At 41.0% G+C, this 18,386-nt stretch overlaps 2 protein-coding genes across 2 annotated transcripts; both read right to left on the bottom strand.

Annotated features, from left to right (window-relative positions):
• Window positions 1-349: 349 nt before the first annotated feature.
• On the bottom strand, window positions 350-1,288 carry LOC118077951 (olfactory receptor 6F1-like). Its single transcript, XM_035101672.2, has one exon. It carries the CDS (start codon window positions 1,286-1,288, stop codon window positions 350-352), a length of 939 nt encoding a protein of 312 aa, XP_034957563.2.
• Window positions 1,289-7,218: 5,930 nt separating this feature from the next.
• On the bottom strand, window positions 7,219-15,569 carry LOC132592909 (vomeronasal type-2 receptor 26-like). Its single transcript, XM_060281132.1, has 5 exons — window positions 15,459-15,569; window positions 13,763-14,182; window positions 12,011-12,223; window positions 9,634-9,760; window positions 7,219-8,123 (listed from the first exon to the last, which is right to left on the bottom strand). Exons 1-5 carry the CDS (start codon window positions 15,567-15,569, stop codon window positions 7,219-7,221), a joined length of 1,776 nt encoding a protein of 591 aa, XP_060137115.1.
• Between the last annotated feature and the right edge of the window lie 2,817 nt (window positions 15,570-18,386).

Below are 18,386 nucleotides of genomic sequence, written 5' to 3'. Positions count from 1 at the left end.
GCTGCATATGGTTGTATTTGTTGAGATGAGGGGTAACCCTCCCCCCATTTGGCAGCAAGTAAACTTATAATAAAGTCTCATTTACATGAATTGGACTCTCTCCCCTAATATCAGTGCATCCTCATTAACCCTTTACTTCCCAGCTGCAACACTCAAGAAAATCACTCACCCTTTACAGCCAAAATTTCATGTGGGGTGGGACAGAGGTTTGGAGACCATGGGCCGGATTGGAAGGTGTACCATCGTTCTAACATGGCCCTTGAAAGATCCCCACCACTGGTCTATACACATGTTTGCGACAAACTATTTTATACCCTTTTTGAATTGCATAACTCATGTGGGGTGGGGTTCAACCCCAGTGCAATGAACTTCTAATTGTGTCCTTCACCTCTTTATTTCTTAGTGTATAAATGAAAGGATTCAGCAATGGAGTCACAATTGTGCTCAAGATGCTGACTATTTTGTTCATATCCGAAGAGATCTGATTAGATGGTTTGATAAAGAGAAAGATGGTGGCTCCATACCAAATGAGCACTACAGCAAGATGGGAGGAACAGGTGGAGAAAGCCTTTTGCTGTCTTTGTGCAGAAGGAATGTGCAGGATGGTTTTGATAATGAATATATAGGAAAGAAAGGTGATCACACAGGGACCCAATATGACAACAATGGATATAACAAACTCTGCCATCTCAACCTCGAAGGTGTTGGTGCATGAAATAGCTATCCATGAATCAATGTTGCAGTAGAAGTGATTGATCTCATTGGAACCACAGAAAGTCAATCTTGTGATTAAGGTGGCTGGTATAAGAATAATGAGGAATGCACAAAGCCAAGAGCCAGCTGCCAGCTGCAAAGAAAGCTGGCTATCCATGATACTGCTGTAACGCAGAGGGTAACATATGGCCAAATATCGGTCATAAGCCATGACAGACAGGAGGAAGTATTCTGTGCACCCTAAGGCAAACACAAAGTACAGCTGAATGATGCAGCCAGTGAAAGAGATGCTTCTGCCCCTCCCCAGAAAGATGGCAAGACTCTTAGGGATAGAAGCTGTTGTGTACCATATTTCTAGGAAGGAGAGATTGCATAGGAAGAAGTACATGGGAGTATGGAGACGATGATTTGCTATTACGAGAACAATGATGGACGCATTTCCCAGAAGTGACAAGATGTACATGATAAGAAAGAGCATGAAGATGGACATCTGTAAATACTGAGATCCCGGGAAGCCAAGAAGAATGAATTCCATCACTTTTGTTCCATTCCTTCCTTTATTCTTCTCTTCCATAAGTTTAACTGCTGGGGGGGGGATCACCCAATTAACATATTGATAATTCACCAAGGATGTGATGATAAGGAGTATGCAGACAGAAAATATCTACATCACTTGAGACCTTCTGAAGGATCACCTATACCCATTGCAATATATTTATCTCCCTACACTTTGGTTAGATGCAGAGGCCCCCATTTGGATGATCTTATCAAGTAAAGTGGGTTGCTGCTGTGAAAAGGCTCTTCTCAGTTGTGGTGCTAATGGGATTCTTGCCCAACACGCTTAGTGATTTGTTTGTTTGTTTGTTTGTTTGTTCCTTATTTACATTTCCTCTTCTAAACCACATTTCATCTTTCCAAGATCACATGGTGACTTCCAGTATTCATACTAAAAGAGCAATAAATCAACAATAAAAAAACCAATTTAAGCCATATAAATAAAATGTTTTTTTTTAAAAAAGTAGAGCTACTTACTATTTGCCATTTCATTTGTTTGGATCAATATGCCAAAAGTACCACTTTGAATACACAAAGATTTCCATCTATATATACTCTTCTTCCACTCTTACCACTTAACTTTTTCATATTCTCTTATTCGTTCTACTTACACAGTGGAAAACTTGGATAAGTGTGTCCTCTTAAACAGATGCTTCTAACTGAAATGCAGGTAGCTAGCTGAATAATTAAAATTTATATTAGAAAAAACAACAATAAGATTCCTTTGAGATTTCTTCTCAATTCTGAAAATGTGTTCTAACACATTTCAGGGGGGGAATCCCTGAAGTCACTTAAAACTTTTTGTATTATCCCTATGGATTTATATTGCTAGGCTCCCACAGATCCTTCACTACAGAAAGTATAACAGAGGGCCATGACAACACCATGGGATCGGAAATCTACATAGGTGAATATAATGAATATTTACCTCATTAAAACCATAGCCACCTTGAGATTTCACCTTGCTTTTCTGGGATGGGGGGAAAAATACCAAAGAGCATTTAGTTATTTTTGTGTTCTGTTCTCTTGATGTTTTATTTGTTGCTATCTTTATCTAGATCTCTCAATACAGGAATTCTAAAAGAGGTCAAGAAAAAAACGGCAGGATATGAAGGAGAGATGTGGCCAATTATAACTAATATGTCACCAATGGGTAAATTGTACCCAACAGAGCGGTCATTTCTTTAATAGTCCTTGAACAGTCAATTAGCATGAATTTCTTGGTACACCATTTTGGAACTCTTATATTCCTAACTTCCCAGACAGTTTGCTTCCTTCATTTAATTAGAAAGCTATCAGCACAACTTTTCAGGCACACTGTCACTGCAGAGTCATGTTAGTAATCCTTCTAATGCTTTGGCTTTGGCCAATCAATTAAAAAAATGGAATGTCAACATCTTTTACATCCAATTTAAATGCCTTTCTCCTTCCAAGTGCCTAACACAAAGGATGCTGGGAAGAAGGTAAGAAGAGGCATATTAGAGATAAATCCACAAGGAACCTTTGCATAATTTCAAAATCAGGAGAGAGAGAGCGCCCTAGTCCACAACCTTCTCTAGTACATTTGGAAGCTTGGAATATGCCTTTGGACTGGGATAATAGTTCCTTCCTACTTGGATGAAGGATGGACATGGATGCCAAAACTACTGTCTGGATATATTTACCTACATTTACGCACTAGTTCAGTTCACAGTTCAATTCAAGTTCATTCTAATGATCCTCAACATTTTCTTCCAACGTTCGGAATATTACAAGCAGTGCCAAATATACTTGAGAAGATATTAAGAAGAAGAAACCTCTCACACAGTTGAATGTCAATTACTTAATTTATTTTCCCCAATAATTATGATCTTCAAGCTCAATCACCCAGCAGAGTTTCCCCCTTCAGAGTTTCAGGCCTCTTGTGGCTGATCTACATTTATTTGTATGCACAAGCCCTCCTAACCTTTTAGAATAAAGATTTTCTCTCTCTCTTAAACATTGCTTACGTGGAATTCAGTTCACTTCATAGAAGAATAATGTAATTTTTTGTGAGAATGGTGTAAGAAACTGGCCAGTGTCAGAAGCAAATATGACCAATACTTCTACTATCTCAGTATATTCACTTTTTTGGTGATCATGAATTTGGTTAGAAAAGAAATGCGAACAACAGAAAACAGCAGAATCTAGCCAACTATTATAGGTGCAGTAAAGGTACAACTTTGTACAGTGAGGATGGACAGAACATGGTAGTGGATTTAGAATCATAGAATCATCGAGTTGGAAGAGATGACAAGGACCATCTAGTCCAACCCCCTGCCAAGCAGGAAACACCATCAAAGCATTCTTGACAGATGGCTGTCAAGCCTCCACTTAAAGACCTCCAAAGAAGGAGACTCCACCACACTCCTTGGCAGCAAATTCCACTGTCGAACAGCTCTTTCTGTCAGGAAGGTCTTCCTAATGTTTAGGTGGAATCATCTTTCTTGTAGCTTGAATCCATTGCCCTGTGTCCACTTTTCTGGAGCAGCAGAAAACAACCTTTCACCCTCTTCCATATGACATCCTTTTATATATTTGAATATGACTATCATATCACCCCCTTAACCTTCTCTTCTCCAGGCTAAACATACCCAGCTCCCTAAGCCGTTCCACATAAGGCATTGTTTCCAGGCCTTTGACCATTTTGGTTGCCCTCCTCTGGACACGTTCCAGCTTGTCAGTATCCTTCTTGAACTGTGGTGCCCAGAACTGGACACAGTACTCCAGGTGAGGTCTGACCAGAACGGAATACACCCTATTCTGCAACTACTAATTACCCTCTCCCACAAACTCATTTAAATAGCCTAGATTTCTTCAAAGATATTAAGGAACTGCTTTGAAGATTTCTCACTGGGAAATCTGGGAATGGAAAGGACAAAAGTGAAGTTTAACAAAAAGCTATTCTGATAAAAAGATTTCATGCAGAGTGTGGACTTTTGGTCCCAACTCCAGTTCTTTCCAGAGTCACTTATTCAGAGGTGCCAACTTAAATAAAATATTGTGGGAGGTCCCACCCTGCATAATTGTTCACATGATGAAGTGCACACACACTATTTGAATGGGAATGACCATCAACTTGGGGAGAGGAGCTCCATCAAATATTGCATTGTGGGGGCTGAAGCCCCCACAGCCCCTAGGAGTTGGCTCCTATCACTTATTCAAAGTCAGAAAAACTTATCCAGTTTGGATTTTAGGAATTCAGGGATTTGAATGCTTGCCACTCCTTTAAGGCAAATCTACCAAGGCCCCAAATGTAGTTTCTGGGTGTTTATTAAAAGCAGAAATTTGAATGATACATTTTCCTCATTAACCTCAGTTAAACCTTTTGAAAAATTAGCAGTTCTGGACCTTCCACAAACACACATGCAATGTGACTATTGCCAAATGTAATGTTGGCAAATATGAATATGAGTTATTTTAAAAAAAGACTGTACAAAACTTACAAAGGAGCATCATGACTTCCATCTGGAGCAACTTTAAAATTGAGCAAATATACCCCAGGTTGAATTAGAGAAAGAACCCCACCAATTACTACTTCTCCAGGCTTATACAAATGGTTTTGGGTGTTAATGCATGCTCCTGTCATTTCACTACAGCCAAAAGTCGGAAGCTGCAGCTGTAGCAATAGCAGCAATAGCATGCATCTTCGTTTAAAGACAAGCCTTCCCATGATGCAATTGAACCATAGCATGCTTTGCCACACACACACAGCAGGGATAGTAGGTGGTCAGTTTGTCCTTCCTGCATTTATCTCTGCGTTCTCGTCTGTAAGTGGCATATTGCATCCAGCACTCATTTGAGGTCCACATTTCTGTTTTAATTTTTGTCACAGATGAAAGAAAGCTAATAATAGTGCTTCACTTAATTACAGAGTAGATTAATTTCCCCCTGATGTCACCTATGCTGTTTGTGAGAACCGAAGAAATTATTTCCCAGAGTCAACCAGGTTTCTACCTGCTTCAGTGAAGTTAGAAAGTTAGCTGGCTTTGGTAAAAGAAGTGGACAAATTTCCAAGCTCTTCCAAGGTAAAGGATAAAGACCCCTAGATGGTTGAGTCAAGTCAAATTTAACTATGGGGTGTGGCGCTCATCTCACTTTCAGACTTAGGGAGACAGCGTTTGTTCACAGTTTTTCCAGTCATGTGACCAGCTCATGACTGAACCACTTCTGGTGAAATGGGACACTGTGACAGAAGTTCTTTCATCGTGTATGCACACCCAACTCCATCCACCTTTGTCTAATGAGTGAAGCCTTTCCCCCCGCTTAAATAATGCCATATGTAGTACTTGTTTCTTGTCCAGAAACCTATTTAAGCCACCTGATCTTGTCATTTTACCACTATGAGTAAGCTTGACTAGTTCTTCCTCCTCCTCTTCTTCATATTCCTGCATTCCCTTTCAAACTTATTCTCATTTGTGGTCTAAGAGCCTCAGGGTGACCTGCCTGCTGCAATATACAGGGACTTAGAAGGTCTGTAATCTGTTGGTACCACTCCATAACTTCCAGATTTTATTCCTAAAGTGCAATAAAATGAGTCAATACAAAAAAAATCTGTAACCTCATGACTCAAAGATTCAGGCAATTTAAGTTGTCTGTTATGAGAAGTGCAAAAAGTATACTAATACAAAAATAATACATGTAACAAATAAATTTGCATTCAGTCATTACTTTCATGGGGTTAGCAGTTTACTAAGTCCAGTAAAGAAGTGCTTAATGGTAATACAATACAATACAATACAATACAATACAATACAATACAATACAATACAATACAATACAATACAATACAGGTAGCAAACAAAAACTGACTACAGTAATCATTTCCTGTTTGGGTTATCAGCTTCTTAGTATTGCTCAGTCAATTTTATTGTATATAGCCAAATGCCTATACAATAGATGGCAGAGAATAAAAGGAAAACTTTCATCTAAAATCATACAATGTAACCTGTAGCAGTTTACAACATAAAAAAATACAACATTAAAAATTAAGATTAGAGTGCATTCACACAGCTGGAATGGAGTTTCTTGACTGCCAGCGCAAAATTGACTACCTGGTGTGTAATGTCCTCTACCCGATGGCATCCATATATACATTTGTGATCCATATGGGGAATTCTCCAATATCTCCATTCTAAATTTGCTGAGGGCATCTGTTGGAACCTTAGTTCTACAAAGGCACTGGGTAGTTTTGGGAAGGTCAGAGTCTCAAGGTAATGGGGACTTGGGTAATATGTTTTAATTAGAAGGTACCAAGTAGAGTAATGACCAGCAATGATAGATGCTCTGCCTTGGTTGGCAACCTGATCAAAAATCCAATTTCTAAGGTTGTGTGGCTTAAGGGCTAAGAAGTTCTCCATTTGAAGATTATAAGCCATAAGCATACCCTGGCACTTATGTGCCCAGCCCCCTGTCCTTAGTTGCTCTAACCAGAGCATAGTAAGAGTATGATCCTCAAGGGCGTTTAATCTGTAGCAGTATCTCAGACTGTTGTTGTTTAGTCATGTCCGACTCTTTGTGACCCCATGGACCAGACCACACCAGGCACTCCTGTCTTCCAGTGCCTCCCAGAGGAAGATGCAAGCCAATAGCCCAGTATTGGAGGCCAAGATGGCAAAAACCTCCTCAGCCATTATATATTTTCCCTTAGTGATTAGGTACTTGGAATAAACAAGATCCAAACACTGCAAAAACACCAACACGCTGAAGGTGATAAATTTGGCTTCATTGAAAGTATCAGGCAATATTCTGGCTAAGAAAGCTACAGTGATGCTGATCGTGGCTGGGAAATCCATATAGCCCAAGACACAGTAGAACATGATAATAGAGCCTTCATTACATTCCAGCAATAAAAAAGCAATATATCACGAAAGTGAACAGATTGCAGGAATTACATATTTGGATGAAATAATGGAGAGATAACATGCAAAATCAGCCCATCCTTTTTCCAGTTAGCAGGTTCTTTGTGTTGAGATCAGCCCTGAAAATAATGATGTAACATTTGGGGAAGAAAATGCAAGCCAGCAGCCCGGTATTGGAGGCCAAGATGGCAAAAAGCTCCACCACCACAATATGTTTCCCCTTGGTGCTCAGATAACCTGGAATAAAGGAGATCCAAACACTGCAAAACACCAACATGCTGAAGGTGATAAACTTGGCTTCATTGAAGGTGTCAGGCAAGCTTCTGGCTAAGAAAGCTACAATGAAGCTGATGAGGGCCAAAAAGCCAATGTAGCCCAACATAGAGTAGAACATGGTGATGGAACCTTCATTGCATTCCAGTATGATCTTTCCAGCCTGTGAGTGCATGTCAACACCTGGGAATGGTGGAGAGGTCAACACCCATATGGTACAAATACACACTTGTTTGAGGGAGCAGGAAAGAACAATGGAAATAGCCACTTTTTGGCCCAGCCATGTTTTCATCCTGTTGCCTGGCTTTGTGGCCATGAAGGCCAGGACCACAAGGATTGTTTTTGCCAACACACAAGAAACTGCCACAGAGAATATGATGCCAAAGGTCATGTGTTGAAGAAGGCAGGTCACCTTCCCCGGTTTGCCAATGAAGAGAAAACAAGAAAGATAGCACAGCAGGATGGAAATGAGAAGAAGGCATGTGAGATTCTGGTTGTTGGCTTTGACAATGGGGGTAGTCCAATTCTTTAGGAAGGTTTGTGTCACAAAACAAGTGATCACAGCAAAGGAAAGAACAACACTAACCAAAACAATGCCCAAGGGCTCTTGATAAGAGAGGAATGATATATGCTTAGGGATACACTGGTCATGGTTCTCATTTGAGTATTGATCTTCTTGGCACATGGTACAATGAACTGCATCTGAAAGGTATAAAGAGAATATATCATTTGAATAGCACTCTTTGTTTTAAGCAGGAACGATCAGATGTCATAATGCCTAGTGAATGCTGGACAAAAATTATTCAATCCAAATGTTTAGATGAAGATGTCTCGATTCCAAATATATACTGAGCACAAAGGGGGCGCGGGTGGCGCTGTGGGTTAAACCACTGAGCCTAGGGCTTGCCAATCAAAAGGTCGGCGGTTTGAATCCCCGCAACGGGGTGAGCTCCCATTGCTCAGTTCCAGCTCTTGCCAACTTAGTAGTTTGAAAGCTTGTCAAAGTATGTGACACCAGGGGCCAGAACAGAGCAACCGGTGAGAAGCAGCAGGGAAAGAACAGCATTTAGGAAAATGGTTTGCCTGGATAACTGCATACATTTGATGCAAAAACCAAGGTAAAAGACATATTAATTAATAAGTATGTCCTGTGCCGTTTTTAAATGACATATCTAATATAATTCTCTGTCGTCCCCTTCTGAGAATTATATTAGATAGAAGGGGACGACAGAGGACGAGATGGTTGGACAGTGTTCTCGAAGCTACGAACATGAGTTTGACCAAACTGTGGGAGGCAGTGGAAGACAGGAGTGCCTGGCGTGCTATGGACCATGGGGTCACGAAGAGTCGGACACGACTAATCGACTAAACAACAACAACAATATAATTCTAACAGAGGGAAATAAAGTTAAACAGGTCAGTGTAGATCCAGCTGAACTGCAAAGTAGTTCTGTGAAGCAGAAGCAGTGCCTTTCCTGAACAACTATTCAATTGAGATGTCAAACGTGCCCAATGAAATGTACTCCATTGATGGTGGATTTCCTATAGATAAGCAGCTTGCAAAAGTTCATTATGCACAAAGCAGGATTGACACCTCTGCTGAACAACTGAACAACTGAGATGTGAATCTTGCCTGGTGTGTGCTGCTTCTTCGCAAGCAGCTTCCTTGCTGTCAAGCCACATGTAAAGGAGCAGGATTGGCACCTCTCCTGAGCAACTGTTCAGTGGAGGCACTGATCCTGCATGTGGCAGGGTGCTAATGTACCAGAAGCTTGTCAGAGAATTAAACTCCTACTCCTAGTTTGGAGATGGCAGGAGAGAGACAGCAATAGCCCCTTCCTGCTTCCCCTTCCCTGTTATATGTTAATTAAAAATAAGTTCCTCCCTAAAATATTCAAATGTAGAACAGATGGTTAACTCTGATTCAAGAGCCTTGGATTGGGGTTTTATGTTGTATGTCAGTGCATAGCCCGATACACTGCAGAAATGTAGTGATGATTATGATGATGATTATTACTATGTTGAGAAATCCTCAGTAGTGCCAGTCTGCATAAACACTGACTTGCAAATTGTAATTTCTCAGGGACCTGAATAGAAATAGGAATGCACTGCAGAAGGAGGAATGTTTTTTTTTCTTTTTCCTGCTGTGCTCTGGTCCTGATAAAGTATAGAAAACTCATGTTTCAAAAATTTACTGTACACTGTCACATACCCTTCTTGTTAGAAATCATGTTTTCTGAGCACGGAGTGCAGTCATAGCAACAGGCTGGTTTTCCTTCTTGAACTATCTTACTGTGTCCAATATGGCAGCTTTCAACACATATGGAACGTGGTGGCACCTATTCATTTTTCAAAAAGGGGAAAAAAATAGAGTGCATGAACCTTATTCTCAAACATGAGCCAGCCCATCACTTCAGTCCTTGCATGAAATCTGATGTGGTTAGGGTCTTTGTAGTGGTGGCACTGAGGTGATGCAATTTTTTCTTGCTTTTTTATATAAAATTTCAACCTGGTGTTTTATTTATATCCTGCTTTTTATCTAGACTTACTAAGGTGTTATGGCTGTTTTGGAATTTTGTAAGCTGAACAGTTTTGAAACGAGATGCTTATGGTGATAAACATAATTCTCACATCAGAATTAGCACTCAAAGCTGCAAAACGAACTGTAATTTCTGATGTGATAAAAGTGCTTAAAATGGAGCTTAAAACAGAGCTCAGATAATGACTGTTCCCCATATAAAAAGGGGCGCACATTTTGCACAGTCATGCACAGCCCCTGGGAACCCCTGGACAGCCCTTAGCAGTTCGGAGGCTGGCACCACCTTCCCGGGCTGGACACCTGTGGTCTCCGCCCACACAGCCATCCATCCAATCCAGCTGGGGGGGGGTGTTGCCAGGGGGGATTGGCCAGGTAGGAGGAGGTAACCATTCAGTGCACACAGCAGAAGGTGAGACATACCTTGGTAGCTGCCGACGACTCCAGAGCTTTCCCACCCTCCACTCGCAAAATTAATGCTTACATTACAGGTTAACCCCCTTTTTTCTTCTGCAGGCGAACACGCACGCAGGAGCTGCTACGACAAGGCCGCTGTTGAAGGGCCGGAAAGGACTTTCCCTGCATTGACAGGTTTCTCCTTTCCCGTTGCAATTAGTCACAACTTTGGCGGGTGCAGGCCTTGGGCGGAATCCTTTAGTAATTTACCAGAAGGGGGGCGGGGGAGGTGACCCCCCCCGCCCCCATTGCAGCGGCAATACCAGGGTTCCCATAAACGAGGTCTAGGGGGGAAGCATTGACCATATGCCCAGAGTTCGTCATTGCCCTCCCCCTCCAGCAGCGGCGAAAAGGGGGGCGGGCTATCTCTTGAACATATGTTCTCCAGAACTAGCCCAACACCCACATATGCTGGATAACCCGAAAATTACCCAGACCCCCGGCTTGGGGCTGGGAAGGATAAAAGCCGAATGCCTGAGCCAAGGTCTCCCTACATCTGAATCTTAATAAAGTTGTGGCTAAATTTAATCCCATAGAATGTTGTCTGGTGTCATTATTCTGCTCGGGGGCTGCCTGGGGTTTGGGGGGACTCTGTCTGACTGCGCAAGATGTTATACTGCATGTACTCTTGATATATTAAATAGTTGAAGATGGAATTTCAAAATCTGATTCTTAAAAATGCAGTTAAAATAGCATATCTCTGAAGATTTCCAACAAAGTTTCCAATTAAATTTGTTGTAGAACACACTTAAGCAGTTGTATCCCATTATTTTACTAATTGTAAATCAATCATTCAATTACTCCAACAAAGGGTGGGCAGCTCAAGTCTGCCTTTTGGGTGTGTGCAGGGGAGATTTTTTTTTTTTTTTTAAAAAGGGGTTCTGATATATATGACAAATAACTAGGTAAACTGGGGTGATTCATGTCATAACCTTATGTTTTGGAGGTGAATCACATTAACAAGGTGTATGAGCAGGAATCAGGGACACCCTGAGTTTTCAAGTCACACCTGATCCTTGTTTCCCCAAAAATTTAAATATGCACATTCATGAAATGGGTAGAAATGGCGAAACACTGAAATCAAACTATAAGGGATGTTTAAAGATACTGCATGTAGCAGCCTATATTCATAATGTTTCACTGTGCTGCACATTTTGTGATTTTTAAATACTCTGCTGGGAGTTATGATGCACTAGAGAGTGCATATAGCCCCACACTTTGCCTCTTTCATTAATTGCCTTACACAGGTTATTTACCATTTCCCTGACAAGAAGCAGTATTTCCCAACTGTTCTGCACTACAGCTCTGAACCTAAGAGCTGATCAAGTTTGCCATTTGGTTCCCAGAGCAAGCAAGAGGCCAAAGTCCTGTCAGCTGGAAAGCTGCCAGGCTCCCAGCTGCTTGCTTCAATGGGAGTCTACTGCTGAGAAGTAGTGAATATGGATTTGCGTGACAGAGATCAATTTTCATTACCCCATTCAAACTCTGGAAGGCTCGGAAAGTAGCAAAGAGAAATTTTAAACTGAAGTTTCTGCTGCAGGAGTGAAATGGCCAAGACAGCAGCTCCATTCCTTTAAGATACACAATTTATTCCTACCTGCTTTAATCCTTTGTTCCACACAATGGCATCTTCCATAATGCTGAACATGTGGCTTGGCAAAACCCTTCCAACCAAGACTTTGATGTAGGACTCATTGGGGAAAATGACCCAGTTGATGATATCATACCCTATGGACAATTCCTTGTTCTCAAACAAGACTTCTTGGGCAGCTCCATTGTTAAAGTGGAGGTTTTCCAGGAAAATGTGGAGCTAGATTGGGAGACAGCACAACACCTTTTTATAAAAATGGCATCTGTAATTACAGTGTACATTCAATCTTCCATTTGGTGATTTGCAAACATTTAAAAATTGGACCTGAAGTGAAGCACAGAGGAATCAAATTCATAATATTTCTGTCACTTTATATCCACATAATAAGATAGCAGTGAAGGTGAACTAATCATGGAGCTCGATTGGGAGAAACTAAAAGAAATATAAATATGGAATTCCATTTTCTCAGTATGCTTTCTCAGCATGCTTTCTACAAATATACCACTGTTAAAATGAACTGTACAGCAGATTGTCCTCAGTTCCTCATCAGTAGGGCAACAAAGGTGCCACAAAATAGTTAGCAAAAATCAATATTTTCCGGAGGAGAGTGTAAGAGTGTGTGAGTGTCAGTGTATACACCAGTACATTCTGGGACAGCTGCAAAAGGTCTCAATAAAATATATTCTCAAAAATCTACAGTGAATGACAGTTAGTTTCTTCTTCCTGCTGAGTTCCTGTTTGCACAGGCTCAATCTCTACATTAAAAATCCCTGTTTCGATGTGCCCGCATTTCATGGGTGTCAAAATTTGACATCTAGTCTGCCTTCTGTTCTGAACAAAGAAGGGTGGGCAAGGAATATATGTTTCTAAGCAAGTGCAGTGGGGATATGTCCATTCAATTTCACATCCCTGTCTATTTTTCTGGTGTTTTGATATGTTGCAATGTTGTGTTATGCCCTGTTAACTATGGTAGTCATTTTGTGAATGGTACCTAAGGCATGACCTCAAATTTCCAAATAGACAACATCAGCCTCAGTGCTCCCCCCCCCCAGTGGAGTACACTGGATCACAGTTCCAGGAACTATTTTTTCCTGGTGGCAATGACCATGGTAGGCTTCTTCTTCTGGGTGACAGCTCCCCAGTAGGTTTGTGTGGGAGTGACGTAGCATCAAACAGCTAACTGCTCAGCCTTGGCATCAGTTCACACCCCTCCCCCATGCACTGACCCCTCCCCTGTCTGTGCCCCTCCCCCACATTTTAATATGCATAATGACCCTTCTTTCTAGGGGGGGGGGAACCACACACACACACACACACACACACACACTCCCCAGCCTTAAAGTGATTGCAATTTACCTTCCATGGCTGGACTTCTACATGCTCAAGTCTGCCTTTATGCAACATAACACTTTGTCTGGAAAAGTATATGGCATGCAAAGCATGTGCCACAGCATAGACAGCATTATAGATACTGTAGCTCTCACCAGACATTTCCATTTCAAAAATCTTTATAGGAAGTTCCTCCAAATTCTCCTCTCCTGTACAGCTTTCACACAGTTTAAATGCAGTTTCCCATGGCAAACAGAGAAACATCTCTAAAGTGTCATCAAGCTTTACATTCCGAAGAAATTCCTTGAATTTTGGCATTGAATTTGTGTGGACTGAGAAAGAAAAGGCACCAAAGAAAATGTTTCTGCCAATCATTTCTCCACTTTGCTGTTTGCTGACAAGATCCCACTGAAGCGGCATTATCCAAACCTTTCCTCTGTTGCTCATCACATTGATTTCATCTGCTTCCATGAACTGTGCTAAAAAATTAAGCAAAAATGTATCCATCTTGAGAACAATCACATTGGCATCAGTTGAAACAAGTGTTTGCATTAACTCTGTGATTCTTACAATGTAATCCAATTGCATGTGATTGTTAAGAATATAGTTAGTTACTGTTCTCAAGAGGGCAACACATATTTTCTTCTGGGCAAACAAAGGACTTAGTCTCTGCACAAAGATTTCCCCGGCGTCATCGTCAGATACAACCAGGCCAATCCATGTCCATCTGAAATGCAGAAGAAGCTGAATGATCCCCATACGATATGTGGTTTCTCTTGCTGCCAGCCGGTACAAAAAAGGGAAATCACTTTTGCCACTTGCTGTAGCTTCAAATGAACCAAAAGTGAACTAACAAACAAACAAAAAACAAAAGAACTCTGCCTTAATAAGCAACTCACCCAAGAACACCTTTCATGTGGTCACTGTGGTAACACATTACATTCCACAATGCTAGCCTGTGAATTTGTATACGGAAATACCTTAGTCAAGCTATACACTCATACTATTAATCACATTAAATTTACAAACTATATAATAATATCTGTAGGAATAGAACAGGTGCCCCCACGAATATGATTATTTTCATGTAGATGCACGTAAAAGTAGGGTTTTTCCCCCCCTTTTCTTTTTGGTTGACTATGTATTTATTCAGCGAGAAATATTTTAAATACCTCAACTCAAAAGTGTTTCAACACTTCTGTTAAATGACCTTTCTCTGCTACAATTAGTCTCTAGAATGTGTAGATAAAGGAAAACCCAGGTCTCCCACAGAGCCGTGTTTTATTGAAGATGTATTCTACAGCAGGTTCTTGATGCAAATATAGTATTCTGGTGGGGTGGGGAGTTATGCTGCTTTATTAGTTGTCCTGTTATACTTCCAATAGGACCACATTATTGCTATCTGTAGGTGTACCGGTAATAGCACAGCAAAAGTGGGATAAAAGCTACAACAACCCAGAATATCTGTGGAATTTACAGGATTTCAGGACATTACAGCATGTGCACTGATTGAAAATGAAGCAATATGACCACGCCAAAACATTTACAGGCACAAATGGTACTGAAAGTGGGATGTTGTATGATCCCTCCAATTGCATCATGAGCACAAATCATTGTGAGTGCATAATAAAAAGGTCTGGAGATCTCTCTAGTGTTGTGTTACAGCCCTGTATAGCAGGATAAGAACAGTCTCTTCATGTTTGTATTTGTATAGATCTGTTCATTAGTAATTAATTACTCCAAACCATAGCATTGCTGAGTTTACTATGTAGAGCTCATTAGCAGCTAAATATTTTTCTTTTACCTTTAGTCTTTGTGCAACACAATTAGCCCAAAGTTATTTGTTGTAGTAGCTCATTAACCGAGGTCATCTAAGTCTATGGTTTTAAATGGTTCAAGTATGAATGTAACTAAAGCAAAAATCACAATATTTAGGTGTTTATTTAGGTGTAGAAGTTTAGTTTTCAATCAATATCCCAACACATTGTCATTAACCATTAATTTTTTTCCACTTTTAAGAAACAACTTCTCATTTTTTCATACTCTTTTTATTTAAAAGGGAGATTGTTAGAGCATAACTGAAAAGCAAGCGGACACCATTCATACAAAACATGACTGTGCATACCTGTGGGATCTTGTAGTTGCTTAGAATAGTAGACATCTGCTTGGAATATTCTGAAGTGAGTCCTCCAATAACAGATAATACATTTTTCCTGTCACACTTGTAATTGGGCATATTCTTTCTCTGCTTGAAAAGTAGATCCAGAATGGATTTGTACGTTCTTTTTAAATCATATAAGTTGTTGAAGATATGGAACCCCAGGGTGATATTGGGCAAGAGCTGTGGGTTGTCATTGATCTCATGAACGGCAAAAATCACAGCGAAAACATGTTGATAATATTTGAAGTTTATGCTGCAATGAGGTTCACATTGAGATTTATAAAGGTGAGTTTGGGATTGTTCAATTTGCTATTAGCAGGACAGGTTTGTTTGGTTTTTAAAAGTTCTGCTGGGTAACTTTCTACTAGCTGGAGAAAGGGAAGTTAAAATGAATGTATTTTGGTTCAATTTCTGAGACTATAATTGTTCAGTTGTGTCAGACAAAGAGTGAATAGATAGAGTAATTCATTGTAAACCCAGAATGCAGCCAGAATTAAGCCAGAATTAAGCACTTTATCCCATTGGTTAGCTTCTTGCCTTTGGATCAGTGGGACATAATATATTAACATTAGATTGTTCTTGCCAGTGGAGCAGCCAGTATGGAGCAGGGAAAGCTATGCAGGGTACTCCCTTGTGAGACCCTGCACTTCTTTCTCTTCCTGCCTTGTATATTTCCCTGGTGAGTCATGCGTACCCTATGCATATCATGCAGCGAGAAGGCAGTGAATTGGCTCGGCTTTCAATCTTTCCTTTCCTCTTTGGTGGGAGCAAATATAAAGTGGGCTGTTTTGAAGAGCTTTCCCTAGAAAAAACTGGTGGGTCTGTGGCAAAATCCTACCCCATTATGGGGAATCTTTTGGACATTATTCCATACAGGTGGCAGGATTCTGATCAATAATCCAAGTTTTCCAGGGGGACACTTCAGTTACAAAAAGGGGCACTTCTTAGCATGCCAGACAAACACCTACCATGCAATTGTTTGCAAATCTAACATTGTTCAACCAGGATTAGAAGTAGGCAAAACTGTACAAAACTTACAAACCAATATCGTGATTTCTGTCTGGAACATCTTTAAAATCAATTAAATAAGCCCACTGTTGTTTTACAGAAACAACCCCACCAATGATTACTTCTCCAGGCTTATACAAATGTTCTTGGGTGTTTCTGCATTCTCTCGTCATTTCCTTAAAGGCAAAAGGACGGGTCTGTAGACAGGTCTGCGACAAGAACAGCAACAGCAAGCACCTGCATTTAAGCCTTCCCATAACAGCATGAATGTTTCACCTTACACACAGTGAGAAGAGTAGGTCGTCAATTTATCCTTCCTGCATATATCACCATACGCCCAACTCTAAGTAGCACATTGTAACTGGCACTCAAAGGAGTTCACATTTACCCATCCCTGGTTTCTTGCTGTATATTGCTGCGTATAAGACTACTTTTTAACCCAGGAAAATCTTCTCAAAAGTCAGGGGTCGTCTTATACGCCAGGTCGTATTTCTTATACGGCGAGTATATCCCAAACTCTATATTTTAACTAGAAAAGTTTGGGGTTGTCTTATACACCCAGTTGTCTTATATGCCGGAATATACAGTATTTGTTGCATTTTTTTTTGTTTTGTTACATATGAATAATAGTGATTTCCATAATTACAGAGTAGGTAAATACCTTCCCAAAGTGATGTATTCTCTGCTTGTGGGAAATAACAAAAATATTTCACAGACACAACCAAGGTACCACCTGCTTCACTGTGAGGCTGTCTGAACCCTGTGGGTTCTCCTTACAATATTGAGATCAGGGATGAGGAGTTTGTAGTGTTCCAGATGCTCTTCACCTACAATTACCACCATCCCTGACTAACAGTCATGCTAGCTGGGTTGAATGGGAGTAGCAGTCCCCCAACATCTGTAGCACAGGATATTGTCCATCCCTGATTTAGGGAGCATTCCTATAGCAAGGTCGACTGGGGTCTTGTATCCAATCCCACCACCCAATACTCATGTCCCTCTAAGGACTGTGGGGGTAGGATTTAGACTGGATTCTATTTGGATTCAAGTCAGTCAAGTGACCTGGCAACCTGTTGCCTGTTAAGTCAGCAAAAACAGTGGTGTGACTCAAATACTATTTTGAAGGTTTGCTTTCCCTCTGCTATGCTCAGGCTGCCTCAGCCAACAGGACCTCTCCTCTTTCCTGAGTTGTGAGAGGGAGCTGGCTCCTGCGTCAGCAGGGGGGCGTATTTGGCCCCCTCCGTCAGCTTTTCCCAGCTGCTGCAACAGGGCTGGTTCAAGGGCAGGGTTTAGCTGCATTTAGGTAGTCGCGGCAGCGCTGGGGCTCCATTCGGCTTCCTGTTTTCATCGGATCCCACTGGCCGTTAACCCTCAAATGACCCCCCCCTGCTGAGTGTGGTGGAGTCATGTATAGAATTTTTTGATCCAATGCCTAAGCCAATACCACGCACATGCTGTAAACCAATAAAGTTGTGGTCTTGTTTAGCCCATTAACCTAAAATACACGTGTCCTTGTGTCTTATTTATCTCTACGCGGGTGGCGGGTCCTCGACTCACAATAGCCCCTTTCCTGGCAAGCCTCTTTGCATCTGGTGTACTGTATGCTAGGTTACCTTATACTGCAAGTGCTTTACACCAGTTTCTTGGGCATAGTATAATTGCCTTACATTAACTATTTACTGACCATAAGAAGTGATTGCCTTATGCCAAATAAATGGGAATATCATGCAGGGACAGTAATGGAATTTACATGCAGCAGATGCCAACACAGATTCTGCAATTTCACATATCAGTAATGTAAACCAGACTGGAACTGAGCAGAGCAGAACCTCATGGGACTTTACTGCAGTCTTTTGGAATTTTTTTCGAGGAGAACTGAGCAGT

This window comes from Zootoca vivipara, chromosome 13, assembly GCF_963506605.1.
Source record: "Zootoca vivipara chromosome 13, rZooViv1.1, whole genome shotgun sequence".
Taxonomy (NCBI): domain Eukaryota; kingdom Metazoa; phylum Chordata; class Lepidosauria; order Squamata; family Lacertidae; genus Zootoca; species Zootoca vivipara.
This window is presented reverse-complemented; position numbering and strand designations above follow the sequence as displayed.